The sequence below is a fragment of the Poecile atricapillus genome, chromosome 1 (genome assembly GCF_030490865.1).
Source record: "Poecile atricapillus isolate bPoeAtr1 chromosome 1, bPoeAtr1.hap1, whole genome shotgun sequence".
Taxonomy (NCBI): domain Eukaryota; kingdom Metazoa; phylum Chordata; class Aves; order Passeriformes; family Paridae; genus Poecile; species Poecile atricapillus.
In genome coordinates, this window is record NC_081249.1 from 154634186 (window position 1) to 154661993 (window position 27808).

Here is a 27808-nt window from a genome sequence, read left to right on the forward strand (position 1 = left end):
AAGGAGAAATCTGAAGTTTGTGCCTTCATGTGGGCAAAGTAGTTTTTACTGGACAAGGAGGTGTTCATCAGCACTGCCATTTATCTGATGAATAACTAGGCAAGCTTAGTTAAGAGAACCAAAGTCAAAAGCAGACTTTTTTTCCAGATAAAATGGCTTCTCTACCCATGACTGTTTCAGTATGTATATTTTTGCATATATATGTAGTTTTTCTTTGCGATTATATAGTCTCAATATGGTTATGAATGTTGACAAAATGTGGCTATTATAGATGACACAGATCAATATCAAATGTGAAAAAGTGCAGTGATTAACGTAAATGGCGTTTCCTGTTTAGCTAGACTATCCTAGGTATGGTTTAGTGTTCCTGCAGCCTTTGTATAGAAAATGAGAAAAGAGAGGTGTGCCTAAGAGTCCCTAATTTATATACTTAAAGTGAGAATTTTCAGCTAACCTTTCCCATCCCTGTTCTCTCATAAGTGCTCTGAAATCTTCCTTCTTCCTTAGTCTGCCTTGAAAAATTCCATTTCTCACTGAATGCATAGTGGGTTAGTTAGTGGTCTGGATTTCACATGGGATGTGCTTCCCTAGAAGATCATCATCCATACAAGAACTGAATGAAAATGGATGAGTGTTGCCCTGACAGAGTCTAGTATTCCATGACAATAACTAGGGGACTGGCAAAGTGTTGATTATTTTTTGCTGTTAAAATGGCACTTGAGGAAATGTGTAAAACACAAGGCTATACTTTGGCATTTTCATGTTTTAAAGCAGCTCATACAGTTGTATATGTTGTATGAATCAGAAGCATACCATAAAATTCCATTATATCTGTTGGATAATGTTTAGATAAAGTATAGGTCGGCTGTCCATTATATAGAGTAGGCCTAGGGTCATTTCTATTCTCATTAAGGGAACATTTATTTCGGTGCACCATGCTCTGGAGAGAGTTTTTTGGCTCTCCTGGAAAGTCTGTCCTAGTAAAAAAAGGTAAGTAATCACAGCATTCTCATAATGGAGTCTAGTATCTTTAATGAGTGCTCTTATTTGATGTCCAGCAGCCATTAAGCATTTTTCATTTGGGGATATTAAGAATGTTGTCACATTGTATAATTATACTTGGTGATTTTAATGTAACAAATCTGGGGTGTTCTGTTTTCTTTGTATTTCTTTTCTTCTAGCATCTCTTTTTTCCTCTGAAAAAATCCAATACTGATAGCTCTAACTTCATAACAACAAAACAGAAGAAATAGGCTAAATATGTGTGTAGTAAATAAACTGTGTAGTCTCCACAAGTGATAAGAAGGAAGGAAAATAGTCTTAAATTAATGGAAATAACTCCTAAGTGACATTTGTTGCAGAAACCCCTTGTTTTTAGCCTTTTACCGAACATTTAGTTTTAACCCGTGATTAAGCAGCTGCAAAGTAAACATTTGAAGATATTGCTAATTTTTGGGGGGGAATAATTATATAATAATTATGCCAAAGTTGTACTCATAGTTCTGAGTGGTTAGTAAAGATTGTATCTCAGGAAAATAATGTTTTGATTCTGTGCTGAAAGTGTGAGGGCATCTCAGTATTACTCTTTTAGATGTCCTTGGCTCACTTGTTTGCATTACAAGAAAAAAGGACTGCACTAAAACAGTGCAGTCAACAAAGTGCCCTAAATAAAAACACGTAAGTCTCCATGTATATTTATATTGTTGTCTTCCAGGTTGACTGGGGTGAACTGGACTATTTAGTGATTGACATGCCACCTGGGACTGGAGATGTACAGCTGTCAGTATCACAGAATATTCCAATTGCAGGTATGTGTATTGCTTGACTGTTTCAGAGATTTGCAGTTAATTAAGTTTGACAACTTTGGAAAAAACACCAGTCAAAAGTTACTTTTATTTTTCTTTCCAGCATGCTAAGAATTTTTTTTTATCGGTTCTGTGGTGTTGGAAACATTATCAGTGATTTTTAACGTTAGCATTACAGTTGTGTTACTTTCTTTTAAGCTAAGTTTTGAAAAGATGAAGAAGTCAGCTGTAACTCTTGAAGGAAAGACAGTCTTTTCAAAAACTGCTATATTTTGTAGTAGAAAATTTTTCTTTGCACCTACTTTACAGTAAAGAGAATAAAATAAAGTAGTGATTCATATCCATTTGGCATACAATGCCTAGTAGGTTGCATGTGTCAGAAGCAAAGCAGGAAGGTGTTTAACTCCCAGGATTTTAAGCAATGAGACATGATTGTGGCACGGAAGTTTTTGGTAAGGTAGAATTTGATTGAATAAGGTACTTAAGTGCAGTTGAATTATGCAGTTAAAGGGTTTTGGCTTTATTAAGGGCTTTTTAAAGTAGAATGGGTATTGATAATTTCTGTTTACTACAGTGCACCTAAATGTCCTGATTTAACATAGAAAAGGTCGTTAGACTCTTGCTTTTCAAAGGATTGTTGTGCCCTTTCCCCACAGAACTTGGCGATGCTTTCAGGAGTGTGAGTGGTTATGGTGGTGCATATTGGGTCCTCTGGGACAGAGGTGATGGAAATTAGTTTAATCCTGAATGTCTTATAAATATTGCTGATGTCTCATTTTTATTTGAATTCTGAAATGGCTTCACTTTGTTCCTACAGTTGTTCAGTTCAGTTTTTTTCAACAATCCTAACTTAATAAAATTAGGAGTGATAGCATCACTTTATATTTGTATTTCCAATTAGTTGGTTTTGTTGACCATGCTGAATTTGACTCTTGCAGTTTAAAAAAAACAGAATGCATTCTGCTCTTAGTGAAGACCACAGCAGATAAGATATGTAATTATCTGTGTTCTTACTTGATGAATTTGTGACTTAGGAAGAGTTTTCTCTCTTGTTTATTGTGGCTATTTTTCACTGGAAGGACATATTTTTGTGTATTACAGCTTGAACTACTTCTTTATTCTTCTTTCTTCTTTGTTCTTGTTTTGAGCGTTACTTGGTTTCTGTCTCTTCTCTCAAAGAGTCCATCGCATTGGTTAGTATGCTTTTATTGTCTTCAACTTGGTTTCTTTCAAGAGTGTGGAAGAAAATATTACAGATCTTGATGATCGTGTCTTTGGAGCAGTGTACAGAATTCTGTTGGTTTGGGAACTCCATCTTCATTTGCAATTCCTATTTTCTAAGCACTCTGTTGTCTTTCACTTTGGTTCAGGAAGTATTTGGTGTTGTGCAACTCTGTTCCCTCTCTGATTTTCTTGTTCTTTCTTTATCCTTTGAAGATGCCTTGAACAGTCATGGTATTAGTGGAATAATTTCTCTGGTTTTCCTCAGAGACAACATACATATCTTAGTTTAGTAAATTTAAAGTGCATTATCTAATTTGCATGAAAGTTGTTCTTTGATTTGCATTCATGCATATGTGAGATACAGTATTTGCATTATGATTCCTTCATTATTAATCTGTGGCTTCCTTGGGATAGGCAGTGTAGAATATTTTTATTTTGCCTCTAAATTTACAAAACCCATACACATATTCTTGCCAGCCCCTTACAGAATTTTCTGTGAGTGGGAGAAAGAGCACTGGTAAAGATGTTTTGTTTGTGGTGGGTTTGCCCAGATGGGGCATGAAAAGCTTTGCAACATCTGAGCATGGGACACTGATAGGATGTGTGAAATGGTATTGGGTTTTAATTTTACAAGACAGGTTTCTTTTCCTGCATCACAGGTCCCATAGCTCTCTTGAGTCAAAAGGAGACTAGAGGAATACCTAATGAGTATAAAAGCAGCACAGCAAGATATGTCTTATAATTCCAGTAGTCTTTAAAGAGACTGTTAGCCTCACACAACCTTGGCTGGAACAGCAGTTTTCCTTCTTTAAAAGAAGGTGGAAAAGGAAACTACGGTGACTTTTGGTTTTATTAGTCTTAGTCACCTTACAAGGAAACACATCTTATTTAGCCTGTTATTATTTGATCAACTACAACTCTGCTCATATTGCAGTTATTCTTCAACAAACTTGTAGGTGAGAAATGTTATGATATCTTGAAAATGTGGTACCTATTTCTGCATAAACACCACTGCTTTCTTTGGATGCAAGTTTGCTTTCCAAATAGAAATCCAGGGTCAGTCTGGAGAAAATGGCTTTCTTCATGTCCATTGTTATTTAATTTGTGTTGAGTTCTACTTCCTTACTTCTATTTTGTTATTCTGTTCCATCTCTTGCATGACCAAAACTTCCAGAAATGGGTTTTTCAACATATATTAAGCATGCATGCTCAGAAAAGTTAGAAAAATCCTTACACAATGTCTAGCTTTTTAAACATTTTAAAAACAGAGGGTTTCAGATTGATATTATGATGTTTGCTATCAAGATATAGTATGAACTAATGATATTATGAAAGATAAGGCTTGTGATTCTTTTGCATTACCTAGTTGCTAAATTGAGTAATCTAATTCTGTGGACTTGTTTGATCATTTATCTAAAGGAGCCATAAATTTAATAAATATCATTGGAGATGGATAATTAGCCTCCCTAAAGACTGGGAGAACAGTTTATTATTCTCTCCCTTCAGAGTATGAGGGCTGTGTGGGCAGCAGCAAGAGCATCTCTGCTCAAGAGGCAGTCTCAGAGTCCTGCAGAAACGTTTCTGCCTTGTGGAGAAGCTGCATTGTGGGGGCTGACCATTAAATTAGGCTGGCTGCTGCCTGCTCCTTATTAATGTTTAAGTGGAGCCAGTGTTAGTGAAGTGTGACAGCTTGACAGCTCTGGAGACTGATCTTGCCTCAGCTGGCAGAACCAGCTCCAGGTTAATACTGGAATTGTTCCATTTGCTGAAGTTTGTCATATCACCCTTTTCTCTGGATATTGAGGTGCCACAGCAGTGAAAACTGTTAGAAGTATACATCCACCTAGTGGGAAGCTGACTGAGACTAACAAATAATTTCACATCTTACTGAGCAATCTTTTAATAATTACAGTAATTAGTATTCAACTGACTGTGTTTGCTAAGGAGACCGGGAAGTAAAAGGCTTCAGGTTTTATTTCAGTGCTCTTAATTTTCCCACCTGAAGGTAACTTTTCCCCTACATACAGAGCACATATTATAATCTTTGTCATAATAAGCTCTAAAAAGGTTGTTAATACGAATCAGAAAGACAATTAGTGAAGATAAACAAAGTGAAAGCAATGTGAATACTATTTTGTTTCTCAAGTTCTATAAAAGCAGAAGCATTGTCATTGCTAGTCATACAGGAGATTACTTTGGTCACCTCTCAGATTTAAAATCAACATAAGACAGAGTTTCTACCATTTTTAAATTGCTTTATCCTATAAATGGTGTAATTTTTTCTGAATGCATCTTGCAGCACTATGCATTTCTTAATTATCTCTTAAATGCCTTTTTCTAGTAGGGCTGAAATATTTATTAAAGACATTTCTTTTGGCAGCAGTGTTTTGATAGATTATTTTAAATAAAACCAAAAAGCATGTTTTTGTTTCTACTGGTTAAACATTAAAAATCTTATTTCTATTCAATAGACATTGAATAGGAAAAAGTAAAGGGATGCTATTAACTTGAAAACATTTCGCATTTTAAAATTTTGTCATGTGACACACCAAACTTGCAAACCAAATTATTTACTCGTATGTGTCTCATTGTCACACAGACCAGGGTGTAGCCTTGTGCACAACTATTTTATAGCAGTGTGGGGGAATGAACAGAACCAGATCTTGGCAATGTATAATAATGTAGAAGAACAGGGAGTTCCAGGTGATGAACTGTCTCTTTAGATATGAACATTAAACAAAGTAAGTGGAGGATTTCAAATCAGCTTTAAAAAAATACTGTTTTTTAAAACTGTGCATGATTTAGCATGGGAAAGAATTGTGACTTTAAGTTACCTGAAATTGAAAGCTGAGTAGGTAGGGTGCTGTTTCCTTGTCTTTTCTGAAGAGAAGTGATCAAAAAAAGCCCAGTGCTACAGTACAAATTGTGTGCAGCATACAGTTTAAGATCTGTATTCTGACATTGCTCTTTGTATAAGTGTTTGTTTGCCTCTTGTTGCACATCTCTTTGGTGCACACCACCGATGAAAGGCATCTGATCTTTCCTTTTGCTTTATTGGCAGTATACAATCCTTTTTTCTCCATTTCTGAGCTTCCTTTCTTCTATGGTGAAGGTACGTAATTAGTTTCTGCAGTAAATTTTTGAAGCTGTTTTATGAGAGACATTTGGGTAATAGTAAATTTTACTGGTTCTAATTCTGAATGGCAAATATTTTTAATATCAGATTTTGATGTAGATTTACTTTTCATTTCTTGCTGTATTTTGATGTTTAAAATAGCTGCAGGAATGGAAAGGCAAGTGGGTTTAGCATAGACTGAAAAGCACCAAAAAACCCTGAGTTGCACCAGTGAGGATTTAAAAACAGTTCTTTGTATTTATCCAAATATAATTTTCATGTTGAAATAGTCTGCTTGTGTTGTCAAAATAAATGTAACTGACAAATGCAAATTATTGTTGGGGTTATCTTAGCTTTGGACACTCCTGGTGCTTCATTATGTAGTGTCAGAATCAATAGATGCTGTAAACTTAATTTAAAGATCAAAATACAGTATGAATTTACACATTAATACCTCAGACTTTCAATACAAATTTAAATTTCATTCTTGTCTCATGGAGTTTGATTTAACACACATTATCTGTTGAAGCTGAATTGATAGTGTGTTCAGTACAAGTTCTTCACATTTTATTGTTTCTGAAAAATAGTTTCCAGGTATTCAGGAAAAACTTGTGAAGAACAGAGGCTTTGCAAACTGGCCTTTCTGAGGTCTGGCAGCTGTGGCTAAGTGTATGCTAAGTACTAGATTAACTGCAATTGCCTTGTTGGTTTTTAGACCAATCATTCTGAACAGGAGGAACAAACTAGCCTAGTGTACTGCTGAAGATTGCTAAAGGTTCAGGGAAATTCATATGAATAATGGTACTGCATTTTCTTCTCTAGCTATTTCTTCTGAAAAAAGTAAATGTTCAGATCTGCTCCTTACCATCCCCACCTCAAGGGGAAAAAAGTAAACAGCAGAATGGTTTGGGGAGCTGATTTTGAAGTCTCACTGTTGTCTTTTTTCTGCAGTAGAATTACTCTTTTACCCAGTTCTCCTCTTTGGATTGTGACCTCTTAAAAAAAAATAAATAAAAAATCATATTCATTTGTCAAAGAGACTATTTGGACTTTGCTTTTGCCTAGTTCAATTCTCATAATAATCTAGACATGACTGGCAAATGCCCTTCAAAGCAGGAGGTGGAATGGAGTTGAGCAGAAAAATGCTAATTCAGATAGCCAAGAAAGAGTGCAATGTGGCAGTGTCTGTGAGGGATTAGCTTTTTGTTTTAGGCAGATAGTGCTTGTTCACAGATGTTATGATGAATGTTTTTGGTGTTTTAACTTCACTAAATAATTACTTCTTTGTAAATTGTGTTAGTGTGACATAGATGTTCAGTTTGCCATGACCGAAACCAAACATTTTACCACTGTGAGGATTGTTATTCTACATCTTTCCCCATGTGATTTGGTGTGAAATGGATGTTACAAGACTTCCTGATCAGTGTAGATGAGGGCAGTTTAGCTTGAGGGTGACAGCTTTATCCAGCATGTGATATTCCTCTGCTCAGTTGTTTAATTGACAATTCCACTGAGCAGGAGGAAAAATACTGCTGCAAGATTTCTGTTCCCTTTTCATGTGGGCAAGTTGGTAGTGTCCCAATCTCTTTATTACCTGCTAGTTCTTGGGCAGAAGAGGATGTGTGGCTGTTGGAAACATCCCATCTGAGCAGTTGTTCAATGACTCCTCCAAGAAGAAGGCAGCAAACATGTTGGAGGTGTGATGCAGCCGGGATCCAGCCTTCGGGATAGTTCTGAGCTACATTGTGAGGTTGAAGTGAGGGTCCTGTAATGCAAAATCACACTCGTGGTCCTTTTAAGTTGTTGTTTGTAATGAGTTTTCACACACAAAAGGTAAAGGAAAGTTTATCTCTAATCATTGCCAATTGAAATAACAGCGAAGACAGAAGTCTTTGTTCTGGCAAGACCTTTTTCTGCATCTTCAATTGCAAAAATGTATCTGTAATTGCAGGCAAATTTCATCTATGAAGGGACAAATTTAACAGAAAATCAGAGGGGCTCTGAAAAGATCCACGGCTTAATAAGGCTATTTATGACTGGAGGACGTCACCTAAAAGTTCGAATTTAATGCGGTGGAAGAGGTAGCAAAACCTACAAGAAGTGCATGAGTGGTGTGGTCAGATCAGTCTGTCTGCAGCTGTACTGAGGGCTTAATGTGGTTCCTTGCCAAGAGTGTTCAGTGCTTGTCAGTCAGCAGATATGATTATTCTGTGTCTTTATCCTCCAGAACTCTGTCAGTCTCCCTGGTCAGTTATACTTCACAGCTTTTTGATATGGCACAGTTTGCTAAGAGGCTGATATATGACATGGTCTAATACTTGTTGTTGTGGGATCCTTAATCATCTGTCTTGGATGAGATACATGCAGCCTGATTCTGAAATCTGTCTGTGAAGACACTGGAGGGGAAAAATATATTAAGGGCATCCTTTTCATCCTAAGGTGGACCTTTTACACTGCTGCTGATCTGCTTTTTAGAGCTCTGTTTTTTGCTTGGGTACAAACTGACTACAGCTAAGGTTTGGTGAGATTTCACCTTATGCTTTGTAACTCCAAGCATCTAATGCAAGCCCTAATGATGCAGTGAATATAGGTGATATTTTCCATACATAGAAATTATAGGCTGTGTCAGTGCTTGTAATTTCCTCAACACCAGTCCACCAGAAGGGTACCAATGTGCTGTGTAGGCACATCTCTCTTTTACCGAGGATTAAGGACGTGGGGTTGAAATAGAAAGGCAGACATCAGTGTTACAGGGTATTAATGTGTCCTAAGGATTGAAAATACAGTTAACATAGTTTTTGCTAATATAGTCTTGCCTGGAGTGCTGAGTCCAGTTCTGGATCTTAGTACCTAAGAGAGTCATGGAGCATGTAGGTAGACCAGCAAAGAGAGAAAAAAGAAAGGGAAAGAGGAATAGGGGATGGCAGCATGTCACTTATGAGGGACTGGGGGCTGTTTCTAGCTTGGAGAACAGAAGACTGAGGGGATCTTACCAATATATATAGGTACCTGAAGGGAGGCTATCAAAAAGGGTCTGGGCTCTTCTTGCTGGTACTTAGCAGTAGGAAGAGAGGCAGTGGGCAGAAACTGATGTACAGGAAATTCCACCTGAACACAAGTAGGAACTTCTGTAATGTGCAGGTGATTAAACACTGGAACAGGCTGCCCGGAGAGGTTGTGGAGTCTGCATTACTGAGGATACTTCAAAGTCCTCTGGACAGAATCCTTAGTAACATACTCTAAGGGGACCCTGCTTGAGCAGGGAGATTGGACTGGATGACCTGCAGTGGTGCCTTCCAGCTTGCCCTGTGCACAGATTCTGTGTGATTCAGTGAACATGCAGCAACTTTTTGTCAAAAGAAATAGATAGGAATTAAAAAAAAAAAAAAGGAATGCATGAGTAAGTAGATAAGTCAATTAAACATAAATGTGCTCTGCTTAGATAAGATACTTAAGATATCCTTAGTATGCTCAAGGCACAGAAACTACTTTTCTGCACACAACTGCAAGCACAGAATTTTTAGTATGTTTCAATGTGCGATGTTACAGCATTATAGTTTCTGCAACTTCTCCATCAATTTGTCTCATTCAGACATTTGCGTAAACATTGCACGTATTGCTTCAAGAGATATACTGTGTGTGAATTCCATCATATTTCATTACTTTATTGATCAAAATAACTCTTTACAGTTTGATATTCCTGTTAACTGTGTAGAGTCAAGATAGCAAGGAAAGCGTAGGTTGCGTTCTTTCTTAGTTATTATTTGAATCATTTTCTGAATTAAACATGCAAACTTACTCAGGGAGGGGAGCACAGTGAAAAGTCTCATTTGCCATATTTGGTTGCTAGTAAAGGAAATAATGCTGCAGATAATTTGAATTCTTGAACTTCAAGTTGGGTTTGTTGGACTAGCAGATGTACCAAAGAAAGAGAGAAGGTACTTGTTTTCTACTTGTGTTGGTGTAAGTCAGTACAAGCTGGCTGTGAATAAATTTTGCCTGTAACTAGCTCAGAGTAAAAAAGGAAAACAGGAGAGAACATGCAGCTTCTTAAGCATGTTGACTTTTGTTCTTTGGAAGAAGCCGTGGAAATTTTCCACAAGCATAATTTTAACTCATGTATTTCAGGGGCCAGAGGTTTTTTGTACAGACAGTGCTTGTGGAAGCCCAAGCTCTGTAATGTGCCATTGGGTCTTTTTGGCAGTTTCAGTTTTTTTTTCCTTTTGGATGAGAATTTAATAAAAAATATCTCTCTGTGGTTTTTTGTTGTGCATAGTCTGTCTTTCATGCCATGCCAATTATTAGATTCTTAAAACAATTAATAATGAACCAGAAAATGTAGAATTCAATCTTGCTGACATAGGTTCTTGCATCTTAGGTTCTGTGGGAAGATCCAGGAAATGCTGAGCCATCGTCTTCAGAGAAGAGTGTGAATAAAAGTGTGTATACACACAAGGCATATATTTCCAATTTTGCTTTGAAAGAAAGCATTTTTTTTAAGTATTGAAAAATTTTTTTTTTACAAATATGCAAAACTCTCAAGGACACAGCCTAAATTATTTACTTGTGGCCTATGCTTTTAGGGAAAGGTGCATTCATTTTGTGTAATTGACCCTACGTTTCATTGCTGCTTGTAAAGTAACCCTGTGTTTGGTGAAATGAGGAACTAAGGTGATTTAACGTGAAAGGCTTACACATTATTCTTTGTGATGCCGTTGGAGACAGGTTCGTTTGGGAATACCAGCAAATTATTTGGATGCCAGAGTTTTTGCAAATAGAGAAATTGAATTTGCTTGGTACATTGCATGTGCCATTCAGTTTTTGGACTTGTGTATAATACTGTGTAAGGCAGAGATTGGCAGCTTTTCAAGAGTGAGGTGCCAGATTGTATTTTTCTTTCACAAATTAGTGGTTAAGAATGCTGGCTGAAAACATTTAAGCACGCTGTCAGGCGGTGTTTGGAAACGGCTGGCTGTCAGCAGGCAAGATCCCACCCGACAGAAGGAGGATGGTGTAAGGGGCAGGGCTCCCTGTCCCAGTGCTGCCAAAGCCAGGAGTGTTCTCAGAATGCCAGGGCTTCTGGTGCTCTGGTCCCTGCCAGTGATGCCAGGGTTGCGTGCCTCTGGAAATCTACCCACCTTTTAGCCATGTACACTGAGGATTGGCTACTGCTGGCCCAGTAAGAAACTGTCCCAAGCATCTAGAATTATCTGTTGTAATTGCTATTAGTGTGAAGTTTGATATATACTTCTTGTGCATGGTTGGTGTAATTTGGCTCTACAGAAATCTTTTTGTAATAGAGACTTTTGGCACTAGATGGTCAGTGTGAAACCAAAGCTAATCAATTGACCAGTAATGCTCCCTTGTACATGACATTTTTATAAAATAGGGACAAGCGTGAACTGGTTTTTGTTGCAAGTTTTGAGGAAAAAACATTTGAAGCCCCTGAGCGTTTGGAAAAAGATGCTCTTTGTGATGTGGAATATTCTGATGTCTATATTGGTTTTTCATGCCATATTAATCAAGAAGTAATAACAATATGGGATAGTAACCTGTAGGCTTACTTTACTTCAGAATCTAACTTCAACAAGGAGCTCTGGCTGTTTTTTATGCTTAATAGCTCTCAGGAGTACTAATTATCAGGTAACCTGGAGCCATGTCTGAACGGTGAGCAACACTTTATTCAAACCTAGTGCAAGCATGCATCAGTTGGCCTCTTCCCTTGTGGTATCACTCATACAAATGCACTGATGTCTAGTGTGACATGGTTCAAGAAAGTGTATCAGCTCTGGAAAACAGCACTCTGATTACAAGCAGCTGCCTCCTGATTTTAGAACAAAGCTTATTGTTAAATTAGAAGCTTTCAAATACAATTATGGTACGGGACTCTTACTGTGTAGTTATTCCTGGAGTACCTCCGCTGCAATCTGTCAGCATGTGGATGGTTCTATGATACTAGATAATTTTTCTCATTTAGAAAGTATAAATGGTTTCTGCATAGAAAAAGTTATGGTGAAAGTATCTAAAATATTTTTCTCCCATCATATCATATCTCAGTTATTTTGATCACTGTATAATAAAAAAAACCTGGCATAATTTTCTTCCTTAAAAGCATATAGATGTGTTACTACTTTGAATTTAGTAGCATGTACTAAATATTTAAAATATTTAGCAGAATAATTAATAATATACATTTTAACAGCATTTCATATATTCTTTTCCCAGGAGCTGTGATGGTCTCTACTCCACAAGATGTGGCTTTATTGGATGCACGCAAAGGAGCTGAAATGTTTAGGAAAGTCCATGTACCTGTAAGTCTCTGCATGAAAAACACCAGTAGATTTTTTTTTTTTTTCCAAAACGTAAAAAAAAAAAAAAATAAAAAAAAAAAAATCCATATGCAGCAATAGGTGAACATTCAGAAATCACTTGAATTTAATAAATTTTTGTTAAAAGGCTTGGAGTCCATCTTATATCTGTATCGGGAACTTGTTTAAACAGAAAGGAGAGAGTTTTCTCAGGCTGAGGCCATGGTAATAAATGGTTTGTTTTAAATCTGCTTAATCATGTGGAATGGAACAGATTGCTGAACAGAATATCTTATGAAGTAATGCATGCCATTCAGTTTTACTGTGTGTCCTCATTACATGTCTTCTTCAGCACTGCCTGTGTTGAGGCGTAAAATTTCATGAAATATAGAAAAATCATTTATTGGTATTTTTTAAGAAGCAAACTCAAATTTTTGTGGAAATATGTGTATATCTAGTTATTTTGCCATTTGAAGGGCCCTGTAACTTACATGACAAGTAGAAGGCTGTCTAATCACTGTTTTTCATTAGGTCTATAGCTTAGCTTACTTGTTCGAGAAATAAAAAATTCAAGAATATCCACAATTAGGAGAAAATACTAAACAGGCTAACATCCTTGACTTGATATTTTCTCTGGGTGCTACAAGTTGCTAAGTAACTGAATGTAATATGTTTATGAACAGATTCGTTTTTACTTTGAAATGGGCAGTTGATGAAAGAAAATTATTTGAAATGCGTCCTTATCATAAACTGTAAGGAAAAAAAGATGTTTTTCTTGCTTATGTGTGTGAAGGTCACTTTTTCTCTTTCTTAAGAAAGGAAGTTTCTTTCATAGCTAATGTTTTCCTAATTAAAAAAAAGTCATCAGAAAGTTGAAGTGAATGGTTTCCCTTTTTTTAATTTACAGGATGGCTTAACAAAACAAATACTTTGATTAATTCCTTATTACTAACTATTCTTTAAGCATATTTGCATAAAAATGAAAGTATTGTAACATTTATAATTTGCTGCCAGAAGGAAAACAAGAAGAATAATCTACAGAACATTTTGTTTTGATTTTATGTTTGGGTTTGCTAAAATTATGTACAATTATTTCCTTCAATTTAAATTGTGTTCAAGTTAGTACTTCATTGAATTTTCCTTTTGTTTACCAAGAGAAATTACCAAGATTTTGTTCTAAACCTGTTTTGTTCAATGTCCTTTGAAGAGAATGGCCTCCAAGAAAATGGTGCATTCTAGGATGGGCTTGGCTAATACTGATTTGGCTAGTGGAAGATATGTATGATCTGTTTTGGTTCATTGGAATGATCAGATCTTGTCAAATCAAGTGAAAAGTCACAATAAAGCTGTTTAACCACATGTTGAGTTTGAATGTGTTAACAAGTTACCAGGCCTTACCTTTTTCATTACACTGCTTTACTTTAGTCTACCATGCTTCATTTTATTCTGCCCTGGATGTACTTGTGTACAAATGTGTCTTTTACTTGAGTTTTAGAGCAGCTTCTGTCTATGTTCTATATTTCTAAATGTCAACTAAATATGAGGATCTAAAGAAAGTGAAGTGACATAATATTTCATGGACAACTTCACACCTTAGGTTTATGTCAGAGGTGGAATCTGTAGGTCTGTGCTAAAATTAAATATCCTGATTACATAATTACTGATCTTTAAGTTTCTAATGTCTAAAACGTTTAATCTTTCAGAAAATGCTTGCAAGGAGCTGACTTTTCAAAGAAGCAGAGTGTCTATAGGTTGCTGAGCTCTGAGTACGCTTTCTTATATTTAATGAACTGCAGTCTCTCTCATGTCCGTATATATTCCACCTTCCCCTTGCCCCTGCTGCTATTAGTTATCAAAGACTCAGATGACACGTGTAGTTATTATCACAGTAAAGTCACAATTGCTGTTATTGTTTGTCTTTTGTTCAAATTGAAGTACAATGATGGAAAAGAACTATTGAAATTCTGGCAAGGAGAGTCAGCATTAAAAGTAGGATTACAGGGCAAAAATAGTATTTTCAGTCTTAGGACAAAGTCATTAAAAGAGGAGTGACATCTCTTGTGCAGTGGAACACACCTACACTTACAGTGAAGAAGGAATTCACAAAGTGTTGCTGACTCCTATCGCAAGTTTCAAGATTCTTGTCTTGGCCAATGTTCTCTTGCATTCCCAAGGGTGACTCAAAGTGAATAATGTTGAGCATTCAGGAAAAAAACTGCCTATTTCCACCCTCTGAGGCTGAGTTCAGTTCATTATAGTTTATCTTATCAATCATATCCCTGAAAGAAAAGATAGGGTTTTAGTTAAATCTGCAACTTTTCTGGAAGTTTCCTTAAATTGGAAGGTTATGCCATGGATTTTGCAGGTTTTAAAAAACTGCTTAGATAAACTCAGCTATGTATTTCCTTCTGAGTCGTACTAAAATGGCTTACTTTGGTCTGTTCTTACTGGTATTTCTGAGGCATCCAGAGTAACCATCTATGATTATGGCTTCATGTTGGGAGCAGATATTACAGACAGAAATTGCTCATTATAAGATGAAAGGTAGGAAGACAGAAATATTGTGCGTGTTTACTTGAAGCACTTCAGTGTGAAGTGACTGATTGACTGATGCAGGAAGTTGATGGCAGAGGAACTGTAAGCCTGGTCACTTGAGTCCCCATCAGACTGAAGTCAGGCCTCAGCACCATCTGTCCTTAACTACAGTGAATGACTGAAGTAGGTTTCTCAGGAATTGTCTCCTAATGTAAACACAGAAAGCTTTCATTTCATCACTGTTTTTTCTTTAACTTAGAAGGATGTATATTTGGATTTAAACATGATTTATTGTGTATCCAAAAGGTTAGCTGAGCACAAGAAATATGTAAACATTCAGAAACTGTGGGCAGATAGCTCATAATGAAAGGGCTCTTCATTTCCTGTTACTTCTTGCCAGATGCCTCTTCACCATTTAAAATAACGTTTAGACTAAATGGAATGCAGCTCCATGCTGCTACCATAGCTTAGCTCCCGTATTGTGTATACAAGTTTTCATGTCATTCCTCAGCCAAGTTTGCCAAGCTCACCAAGGACTGAAATAGAATTCAGACATACTTACGGAATAGTTTGTGTAGACAGTAACAGCTGCTTTGAAGCCATTACAAGTCTATTATTTGAGCAGGGAAATGAGGATTATTACTGACTTCATTAGCAAAACCTATTACTTTGTAGATTTAAAAGCTCTGAAGGTCATAGGAGCTCCCTTCTGTAAATACATGTGCAGAAATATGCATAGTAAAAATTGCACTTCAACAGTAAAGTTGTATGTTTGAAAATACTCTATATTATACTTAGTATTTTAAGTGGCATCTTCATATTCCAGAAGAATAAATTATATATTATTAGATGTGCACTATTTATTGGCTGACAAACAGGACCAACATTGAAAAATTAAAATTATTGTGTAATGCTGAAATGTCATTTGCTTTTAGTAAGATTTGTTTAAATGGAAACAAAAAAGGACAGTGTATAAGGCCTCTAGAACTGGTCTAGCATTGGAGATACAGCTGTATCTCAGCATTTGCTTTTGCATTGGCTGAATGACTTCTTAGTTACTAAGTTATTAAAATATGAACAAAACATCTGTATAATGCTTAATTATTCACAAAACAATAATAGACTATGTAAATTTTCATTTGATGATGAATTTGCTGAATCATAAATGTTGTATGTTCAAAATGTTCAAAAGTACTCTGAAGAGAACGGAAAGTTCAAATCCCGAGACACCTAAAAATGAATTAATTAACGTGTAAATTTCAAATGGCTTTTTTTCCCCAGTGTACTGTCAAAAATGGCCTCCCTATGTCCTGGTGAAAATAATGCTTTTCTTCTGTCAAAAAAAAAAGTGTTCTTCAGTTTACCAACAGTAAAAACTCCATGACTTGACTTTAGGGGAGAGCAGGAGGAATGCTGCTCAGAGGTCATCTGTAGAAGGCTGTGGCTGTACAGGTCCCTTTTTACTGTCCCTGCATCTTGTACCCTTGGACATGTTGTATTTCATGTCTCTACTAATTTCAGAACTGGATGATAAAATTACCTGTACTAATGTGCCAGTAAATAGAATCTTGTTCCTCTTGTTTCTCTGACAGTTCCTGGGAGAGAGTAGAAAAGGGGGAAGTCAGTTTGAAGTAGGTAACATTTTCTTAAACATTACTATTTTTTAAAATGTTCCTTGCTTTAAACCATCTGAGAGTTTTACATAAGTAAAGGAAGATGTAGTAAATATACTTTATGATGTTATAGAAAAAAGAGGTGACCATCTTTTGATAAATTTCAGCCTATAGCTAAGGAAACCTTTATTATGATATTGTAAATAACATACTTTTTTATTTTAAGTTCAGTGCCAGAAGCTGTACATTCACTTTTAATTAAATATATTTGTTGGTTACGTTGTACACTGCTGTTTCCCCCTAAATATTCTTCATTAGCATAGTGAATATGTTTCTTCTGTAATAACTAGAGACCACCTAGTTCAAGCACAAAACTAGAAGGTTCAGAAAATGGTAGAAGTACAAAATGGCGAACATTGAATCTCTTAAAGCAGGTGTTCTGTTTGTTAGCAGGTGTTTAGAAGCTTCCACCTTGTAGCATTTGAACACTGTTTTTATCACTTCTGGAAATTTTATGCTACTTCAATGAAGAGTTTTGTTTACTATGGGAATAAAATGAGATCATTAGCATTATTTCACATTGTGAAAGAAGATTTTTTGTCAAATTTTTATTTGATGTAATGTCATGGGGTAGCTTTACCTTTAGGATAGCTTTAAGAGCTAAGGAAGTTGAAGCTGCTGGTGGCTGATGAGAGTTTTTTCTCCTGACCAATTATCAGTCATTTCTAAAATTGACAGCAAGCTTGACCATTAAAAAGTTAAGTCAACTTGTAAACACCCCCTTAAGATGTACAGTCAGAGGTCTCTTGCCCTCTTTGGTTTCCGGCTTCTGACAAGGTAACAAGGCTCTGTCTTGGCCTTCCCCCCCCTCCAGGCCGGACGAGGCCGCGGGGGGGGCGGGGAGAGAAGCAGAGCTGGTCAGCTGAGCTTGGTTTCCAGTTTCTGCTGCTGGACTGAAACCTGACACCATGAACTCTTGCAGCTTTTCTAAAGCTTTTAATTCTTTCACTATCTGGATAAATGTACAGATTACTCCTTTTTCCCAGAAAGACAGAGAAAGAGAGACAATCAACATGAAAAAGAAATCATAGAACCACCAAAAACAGTGAGGAAAAGAGTTAAATTTAAATAAGAAAGAGGGAATAAGGAGATGCTTTACAGCTGAAATATCTTTCTGTTAAAGCTATGGAGATGGACAATAGTAGTTTAAAAATACTCCTTTAATTCATGACTAAAGTATGGGAGGAATAGAGTGTTCAAAGTGTAGACTTTTGAGAAAAGAGAGAGTAATTGTGATACTGTGAGTTGCTGGAAATGGGTAGAGTGAAGATTTTGAAGCCTTGAGGGGCAAAGAGAAAACTGTTTTCCAGGAAGGCTCACAGAAACAGATGAAGAGGACTTCTGCCTTTGAATAACTCATCCTTAAAATGACATCCCTAGACTCATGGCCCATACACACCTCAGAGTGATGTGAAATGGGAGGAGTGAACTCTGATGACAGATTTCCGGGCAGCTGGCATTAGAGAAATAGAAAACTATAACAAAAATAGTTTTCTTGTGAGAAACTCCATAGATTGGCAGAAGGAGACTCCTGTTTCTCTGCAAAGACTGATGAAAAGACTCTAGCAAGAATTGAGACTATTTTTGACCACCAAAGTTCTAAAGTTTTTTTGTCTCTATGTTATCATGTGTACAAAGAAATGGCCAAGTAGTGAGAGATAAAAGGGTTTTCTGGAGGTTTATTCTGGTGTTCTTATTCTTGTAGTTTGTTAAGAAACTGTCTTTATTCCTTTTAAGTTTTAAGCCTGTTTTGCTCTTGTTCTAATCCATATCTCACAGCAAGAAATAAGTAATTTTTTTAGTTACTGGTTTAAAACCATGACACGTATCTTATAAGGATGACGTTGAAAACCTGGCATCAGCAGAAAGGTACCCAGGATGCGTGTATTAGATTTTTATGCTATGGATTTTGCCACTTAGTTTCACGTAATTCTTTCTATTGTTTGATCTTTAAAATGTGTTTCCGCTTTTCAGGAGAATAACAAATATGGTTCTTTTTGAAAACATTTCCCTACAGGATAACTTATAAAAATACCTTAAAAGCATGTCTGATTGTGTAATTTCTTGTAACGTTATGTTTTTATTTTGTCTTTCCTGAAACTGCGAAGTACAAAATTGTAAAACACAGCATGAAAATTCTTTCAGTATTCAGTTTGAAAATGAAATACTGGCAGGGAGAGTTAGTTATTGGCAAGTTAGGTTTGTGCAAGAAGTACTTTTATATTACAAATAAGGCTGTTAGTCTTCAAGAGGTATAAATGTGAAAAAATTGAAATAATGCACAGATGATGATGCCACTGAGATGACTAGTAAGAGCTGATAATGATATTAATGAGTTTGATTCCTATTTTAACCACTCTGTATTGCTTCTTATTGGATCATCTATTCTATATTATTAGAGATGAATAATGGAAATACCAGTGCTTGGTTTGAACATCCTTTCCTTTCCTTTACTTTGACAGGTTTTAGGACTGGTTCAAAATATGAGTGTTTTCCAGTGTCCCAAGTGTAAGCATGAGACGCATATTTTTGGATCTGATGGTGTAAGAGAACTGGCAAAAACTCTTGAATTGGATATTTTGGGTAAGAATATGGAAATGTGTTTATTTTTGAAGAAAAACTTAATGCTGTGCACGAAGCATTAACTGAACTATGAAACTGCATAATCCTAGATTATTCTGTATTCAGACTGTTTTCAGATATAATGGAACTAATAAGGAGTATGCTCTGTTCCTTGTCAATCTTGTAATGGTGATGTTGACTGCATATGAAAATTCTTGAATTGCATCTTAAATCTTTGTATTTACAAACAATCCAGAACATGAATTGTTTTGATATCAGTGTGCTATGTTACCTGAAATTCATTATGTGGTTGACTATACAGCAATTTTTACAAGTAATCAGGAATTCTGTTTAGTCTTAGGACAGACCTAAACTCTGTCCAGTAATATCAGTAAATGTTTTCTCATTTATTTCATTTAAATTAAATCAGTTGTTTCTGTTGACTCATAGAGGCTCTATGGCAGCCTTCTGGTACCTAAATGGGTCTTAAAAGAAAGTTTGAGGCTTTTTGCAAAGGTGGGCAATGGTAGGGCCATGTAGAATTACTTTAAACTGAAGGAGGCTAGATTTAGATTAGATGTTAGGAAGAAGTTCTTTGCTGTGAGGGACTGGCACAGGTTGTCCAGAGTTATGGGTGCTCCCTTCCTGAAAATGTTCAAGGGCAGGATGAATGGGGCTCTGAGCCATCTGCTCCATTTGAAGGTGTCCCTGTCCATGGACGGTGTGTTGGAACGAAATGATTTTTAGGGTCCCTTCTGACTTAAACCATTCTATGATTAGCTGTGATTAAGATATCTGTCATGCCTGAAGGCTGAAATATACATGGATCTTTAAAATATACACTACTGATTTAAAAAGGCATGGTTCAACCTGCGCTGTAAGTAAAGAATATAACACAGCGTAATTAAGTTGGTAAATGGGGTAATTGCATGTGCTAATGATGTGTTTCCATGTATTACTGTAATTATCTCAATGATTTTCCATAGCTAATTCATTAAAAAGAACCAGGAAGCTCACTTAGAAAGATCAACACAGAAACATCAAGGTCTGCCATAGACTTAAGATAGCAAGGCAACACATAATTAAAGACATGCTTTTGGGCTATCTTTTAGTTTTCTGAATGTATAATGAGTTGTGATCAGGGCCCAAGGGGACTTCTCCAGCCCTGGGTTATGTGGATGGATGCAAATGCTCTGCAAGCAGTGGAATCAAACATGCATTTAGATACACAGGCACAAATGATGTGCCATGGCATTGGTCCCATAGGTGGTTTTTGTTATTTCCTAGGAGTGCAGAACTGATTGTGATTGGATTTAATTAGGAGTGATGTGAGAGATGTACAGATTTAGCAGGGGATAGATGAGATATATAAAATAAAGCAGAGTGAAGTTTAACTTTAAATTGTTAACGCAAGACCAGAATAAGATTAAGAATAATGCCCAAGGGTTAAATTTAGAATTACGGTACTTGATGTGATGAGTATGCTCCTCCTTCCTAATGGATGACCATTACGTAATAAAACCATATGGTATTGTAAGAATTACTGTTTACAGATTTTGTTAATCCATCCCAAATGGACATTTTATCTCAGTATTACTTGAATTGTCCCCAAAAACCTTGAGAACATATTTTTTCATATGTATCTATGAAGTGTATATATTTAAAATCAGTAATTCTAAATTTATTTTGCCTATGTTTTCTGATACCTGTGGCTGTTCTGTTAGTTTATATAAGCACCTAGTCCTCATTGGAAACCCACCAAGAGGTTTGTCACCCAACATCTGTCAAGTTCTGCACGCTGAAAGTGTGCAGGATTGAAAAGTATCATCCTTCCACATTCTCAGAGTTGGCTGTCATTAGTATTACCGAATACCTTATTTTTGTTTATGACAAACATAATAGAAAACTATTAGCAGTTGCCAGGAGACTTTCAAGTGTAGTCCATTATTTCATATACTTGTGATTGTCTTGTATTTTTACTGTTCTCTAAAGGAAAATGTGACAAGGTTTGTGAGAGAGACTTTGTGCTGCTGATTTTTGTCTCCCTGTCTGACATATTTTTCCTGGAGTTAGAGGGCTGTAACCGTGACCAGAAAGCTATGCCATTGGTATACATGATACTGAGATAATAATTTGTGTGTTCCATCCTGACTTAGCAATTCCTGACTGTCTGGCTCCTGACCATCAGCAATGACTAACAGATTTTTTAAATTCTTTGGTTTTTATTCCTACAGTAAAATTAAATTATTTTCTTTCTTTGCACTCAGCACTAGTTGTTAATATCAGAAAAATTTACAGTGACAAGTTCCCATCACATTGGGTAGTGAAGAATAATGCAAAAGTTCTGTCTTCCTCAAACCCTTATCACCCAAACAGCTATGCAAATGGTTTTGATGTCTTCTGCTTAAATTATAATTTTTTGATTTTTTTTAAAATTATAATGCATTTTTCTTTATTTTCTGACTGCACTTCTATTCTTACAAGTCCCATTATGCTCCTGTAGTACCAGCACTTGTTTGTAAGTCGAGAGAGGAAAAGAGAGAGGCTATTTTGTAATTATTGGAGATTGTTATCAAGCTGATAGTGAGGAAGTATTTTTTCATTAACAAAACATCCTTATGAAAAAACAGAAGATTAGTTTCTACATAAAATACGAGTAGGAAGTGAATGTCAGGGAGATTTACAAAGTTAGTTATTTAATAAGGACATTTATGGTTAAAAAACTTTCAGAGGACTCCCTGAATTTTTTAAAAAATGAATGCATGAACAAACTATTATAGCTAAATTTATTCATGACTGAAATAAAAAAAAAAAAAATTGAAGGAAATGGACTGTAATTATGCTAAATAATAATAAGGTTCTTCAAAGATTTAGCACAATAATCATGGAGCCACAGCTTTTGTGTTTACTATTAGTTTGTTTTTGTTTGTATTCCTACTTGCTTTGGGTTCTGGATTTTTTATTTCTTAAACTTTGATAATTTGCATACAGTTTTTTTAACTGTTTCTTTTTCTGAATACATTGAATCTCAGTAATTTACACTGGCCTTGGTTAGAGTTAAATCAGGATGCTAAAATATATGAATTACACTTACACAGTTTCTGTTAATGTCAGGATTGAACTAAGATAACCTGTTCTGTCTTCATCTATCCATGATATAAACTGTAGCTGGGTCTTGCAGTAAAAAAAAGTTGGTCTTCAGTTCACTTCAAAATTATTTATGTCACAGTGAACTAAACATAGGAATCTCCAGGTTTTTTGTAGAAGTGAAATCTGTGTTTCAGAAAGTATGTCCCAGAATGGATTAGGGCTGCTAATTGATTGTCCTTTAGAACGTTCCTTTCCTCTCTGACAGTTCCCTGCTCATTATAAAAGCAGAATATAAAGAAGATTTCTGTTGGAACGAAGAATGTACTGAATAGCTGTCCACCTTTGAATTGGATCCAAGGCTTAATAAGGACAATAACAAATGCTATTATTTAGAAATTAAATATTCAAAGAAGTCTTTGAACAGTGATTAAAATCTTAAAACATCACTGAAAAGAACTTACAATGAGGAGATAGGCTGAACAGTAAGTTGCATGATGAACGGTTGCCTAACACTCAGGCAGTTTATTTCACATAAACAAAAAAATTTGCATCTCAGCCTGTATTTTTCTATGTATTTGAGGCAAAAAGCCCTCCCTTCTCTAATAAATGACTAAAGCATGATCCTTTCTATTCAGAGAATGAAAAATCCAAAATATGCTTAGCATTATTCATTATGGATGTAAGGGAACTATACTGCAGCCAGTTTTCATTTAAAATGCTAATTTTTGGAGATAAAGCAATTTAAAGAGTATACTGAATGGAAATTAGATTTCAAGTTGCTTTAGGGTTATTTTAAGCAAACACTTAAGAAATGCCGGGTCTTCACATATGTGTGTCTTGGTATTTTTGATACAGGAGATGTTCCACTGCATGTTAATATACGGGAGACGTGTGATTCAGGACAGCCTGTTGTGATCTCTCAGCCTCAAAGTGATGCTGTAAGTTTGGTGCACTGCACTTACTGCAACAGAAAGCTCTCCTCTGAAAGTGAATGGAGAGTACTACTTCTTATTGCTGTTTGGAAAGAAATGCGTGCTTGAATGAAGTAAGGAAATAAACTAAAAGAAGGTAGTAAGTAACTCAGGCCCTTGATTTTGGAATGCTGGTCATTTGTTCTGCTTCTGTAGGTTTGGTTTTGTTTAATTAGGCTGAATCATTCAGAACAGAGAAGATTTGATCCAGGTCCTGGCACACTAAGAGAAGGAAGGTCAGTGTCAAGCCTCATGAGACCTTGCAGCTAATCTAGGTCCTCTGAAACTGCCAGTTAAGCCTTTAGTAGCTGAGCCTGGAAACTGTCAAAGGGTCTTATCCAAAGATGTTTGGAGCAAAACTTATTGTCAGTACCTGGGTTGTTTTCAGCAGGAAGTGGAGCAATGTACACACAAGAGGAAATGGATTTTTCAGTGTATTTACCGTAACATTTTACTGTCAGTGGAAAATGCAAGTTGGTGAGGTGGTGGGACTCAAATATGCAAATCTGTAAAGATTTGTAAATATAGAATTTCTTAATGTGGGTAGCGTAAGATTTTCCTGTCTGCTATTTTCTTTCTCTGCTAGAGTTTGTCTGCCAGGCTCTGTAGGGCAGGGTACTGTGCACAGTATATGGCATAATGCAGCCCCACTCTTGACTGCTGCTTAGATGTAAAGATGTAATGATTAATGCTGAGAATCGATGGTAGAATCAATTCACAATAAGATAGACTACCTATGGAACATTTGAATATTGGTAGCTTTTTCAATATCGTGATTGCTGGGCATATGCTGAAATATGTTTTTTCCTTCCCATTCTTTTAGAAGGGGAAAAAAAAAAAAGGGAGGAGGATAGAATTAACATTGTTAATCCAGTGTTACTAATATATACTGAACAGGATTCTGGAAGAACGGTGGCAGTCTTATAATTGTAATTTTGTTTTGAAAGAGAGGGGGCAGCACTATGGTGTGTTGGCTTGTAATTGAATGCCATATTTTTGCTAGGTTTGGGCAAGGCCTGTGTTATGGGGTAATGTTATGATCTTGAGTCCAGGTCTATTTGAAAAGGAATGCCTATAACCCATATGGTAGTTTCTCTCTGGGAAGTTTGATCAGCAGTGTGAAGGTTTGAATGGATGCATAGTTTTGGTCAAAGCCGAAGTAAAACGGCTGGGAAGCTAAGATGGAAGGCTCACAGTACCTGAAATCAGTAATAACCAAGAGTCTGTAGCCTGCTGGACTGTTGATCTAAGAATTCAGACATGTATGGGATAGTATTCTGAAAATAAGAAGACAAAGTCTGTTGTGTTGCCATCTGTTCCTCCTTGAACTATGTTCTTGATAACAAAAGGATGGGTTATAATCACCATTTGTGGCAATTAAGTTAAATATGCAGAGGAATAAAGATTGACAAATATGTGTGACTCTGGGGAAAACTCTTAATATCCTTCTCTGCCATTGTGTCTGTGAGATAATCATTCTCCTCAGAGAATGCATTTTTTTAATGTCAGTAATCTCTACAGAATGAAAAAGAATCTTCCTTTATCCCTGGTTTTCTTCTCATTTTAAAGACAGAAAAAATATTGTTCTCTCATATTTTCAAAGAAAAAATAAATTCTTAACACATAACTGATGGTGGAAGAGGTTGTATAAGGTCAGATTCTAATCTTTAATACATGACAGTCATCACCATGTTTCTCAAATAAACTGAAATTGTGGCTATTCATGCATTAACAACTTTTCAGATAGAGAACAATGTCTGCTGAAATTCTCTACTCTTGTCGTTTAAATGGGCAGGGGATTTTCATACAAAATTCTATGCTGATTTTGTTAGAACACACAAATCAAATACAGAATCATAGACCTGAAATAATACCTAGCGGATTCAAACAGTAGGGAATAGGGATGGTGATTGACTTCTTAGAAACCCAGCATGTTGTCACACCTTTTGAGCTCTGTCAAGCCTAGAATAAAATGGTTTCTAAAATATGTCACTTAATACACTTTTGCTTACACATCTGCCATGGGGTTTGTCTTGCCTTGCAGATATGTAAAAGTATATCTCTGACTTCACACTAGAATTTCAAAATGTCTAAGCAAACTTACCTAAATTTATTATTTTAAAGCTTAGATATAGTTGGTAGAAAAGGGGTTTCCTTTTTCACAAATGACAAGGAAATTACTAAGAACTAAAAAAGAAAATTACTTGTAGAATGGTGCATGTGTGAACTTAGAAAGTTCTTCCTCAGGGAAGGCACAGAATACACAACACTGATCTGCTTATGGAAAGTATTGACAATATAGCTCAAGGATGGGAAGGTTTGATGACTGGAGTTCTTTTCTGGTGAAGCTTGAGGCAGTCCCCTGGGAAAAATAACAGTGCTAGTAAAATGATTTTGCTCTTGGTATAACATTGTCTATGTTACTGTTTCTGTCAGCTTAGTTGTTTAAATTGTGGCTTTTTTGTGGCTTTTTCTTAATACTCTTCATAGATAAAACTTTTGTGATATAGAAAGGGAATATTGCTGTACTTACATGCAGCAGCTGAGAGTGACCCAAGATCCGCTACATGAAGCTAATGATTTCTTACTTTAATCAACAGTGAGGGCTTACCTTCTGGAGTGAGACCCTTCTGGAGATTGAGTAATTAATTAATTGAGATTAATTAATTCTGCTCCGTCACACTGTGGAGGTAGATTAGCTGGCCAAGGCTCCATTTTTTTTCTCACTCAAACAGATGTATGAGTCACTGGACATCAGAAGCTGGTAAACAAAAACCAGGAATGCTGCTAAAATGGTAGAATAGGGGAAAAGGTAGAATAAGGAAAACTGCAGAGGAACACTGAAACCAGGTGATATTGATCATGCTCAGATGTACTGGAACTTCCTATGGACCATGGGAAAGGAGCCAGCAGAAAAACATGTGTTTAGGAAGAGGCATTCTGAAGCTTGCAGATAAGAAGACTAGAGGAACAGCAAGAGATATAGAACATGATCAATTGCAGTGGAGTTATTCTTCCCCCAAAGGAGCTGCTTATAAACACCCCGTGAACTCTCCATCACACTGGGAGAAAGATAAGTAGAGGTTCCTGAGAGCTCTTCCTTCTGTGAGTGTGAAGTCCAGAGAGTTATGGAACAGTTTGTGGTTATCTTGTGAGGGATTCCTTCCAGAAACCTTGGAGTATATCACAACCTGGATGGCACAGAGGATTTATCAGTACTTTGGCAGAACAGACAGGCTATCTGTCTGCTGAGCACCAAACTGCCACCTGTCTTAAGGTCAAAGAAGCAGCTCAAACAAGTACAAAATACTTTTGCTGTACCAGTGTGTCCATTCACATCCTGTATATACAGGTGGAGGATTTTGAGTCCAGTAAATTGCAAACTGATCTGTAAGGGAAGAGAAAAAGCCCAGTCAGGTGGAAAGCAGGGACACAAGGCATTAACAGTTTGATGGAACAGAGAAAGTAAATCTGGTTAATAATCCCTTTTCAATTAAATCAGAACGTTACAACCCTTCCTGTGGTGCCACCCAAAGAGACAACTCAAATTTGTATTCAGAAACACTTTTTCTGTAGAATACTTACAAAAGTGTGATATATAAGTACGGTTAAATCATACAGCCTTTTAAAGATTGCAGCAAGTAGTTGGAGAAAAACTGAAGTACTGGTAGCAAATAGTCATAGAATCCTGTTTTGTGGTTTAGTTGTCATCAGTAATCCCGTGTAATGAGTGGTCAGTGCCAGGTGTGATATTTTTAAAAGAAAATCAAATCCTAAAGAGGGTTGCATGGGATGATTTATAATATGCCTTTATCATCAAGGCTTCCTTTGAATCATCATAGTAGCATTTGGTACATGTAGATTCAAATCCTTCATTCAGGGTGTAGATAGTACAATGCATCATCAGACCCTCATTTATGGTTCTGTCTACTGAAGAAAATGCTGAGTGTAGGATAGTCTGTTTGAGGGATGTTACTATACCTCATCTGATTTGCACTGTTCTCCTTACCCATGTTTTTTGGCGGGATGTGTTTTTAGATGTTTATAATGGCATCTTGGGATAGCAGTATTACCCAGGTGGGACTGCCTCCAAGAATGGTTTGGCTGTTACAACTGCTGTTATATAGGATTAATAGGAAGTTTCCCATGAGCAGTAAGGATTTTTCGTGGAGATGTTAGTTTCATAAATCCAGCTTACTTACCTGTCTCCTCCATTTCATGTTATAATGTATGGATTGATTTTTACTATCTTATTAAGTATACCTTTCTGACTTGAGACTTCTTTGTAATTTGGCAAGAGTTTCCAGTACATGCAAAGAAGAATCTTATGGTAGAACTGCCCAGAGGAGGACAGAGTGGGATAGTCTCTGGACCTCTTGTAGCAACCAAGAATTTCTCTGGGTGACATGAAGCTTTTATCTGAAGTAGAGTCATTTAAAGCTGTGTTTGTCATCACGTTTTAGTGCCTTTGAGTTGACCACAGTAAAATACAGGCATTGGAAGGCAGCTCCAGTCATGCACTGAA

General features: G+C 36.4%; 1 protein-coding gene across 5 annotated transcripts in view; it reads left to right on the forward strand.

The window, feature by feature from the left end:
* NUBPL (NUBP iron-sulfur cluster assembly factor, mitochondrial) overlaps nt 1-27808 on the forward strand; it is an 81075-nt gene that overhangs the window by 49737 nt on the left and 3530 nt on the right. For all 5 annotated transcript variants that reach the window (XM_058862568.1, XM_058862575.1, XM_058862589.1 and 2 more), the window contains 4 exons: nt 1715-1808; nt 12370-12455; nt 19123-19243; nt 23168-23250. In XM_058862568.1, coding sequence (XP_058718551.1) covers nt 1715-1808; nt 12370-12455; nt 19123-19243; nt 23168-23250 — 384 coding nt within the window. The remainder of the gene's footprint in view (nt 1-1714; nt 1809-12369; nt 12456-19122; nt 19244-23167; nt 23251-27808) is intronic.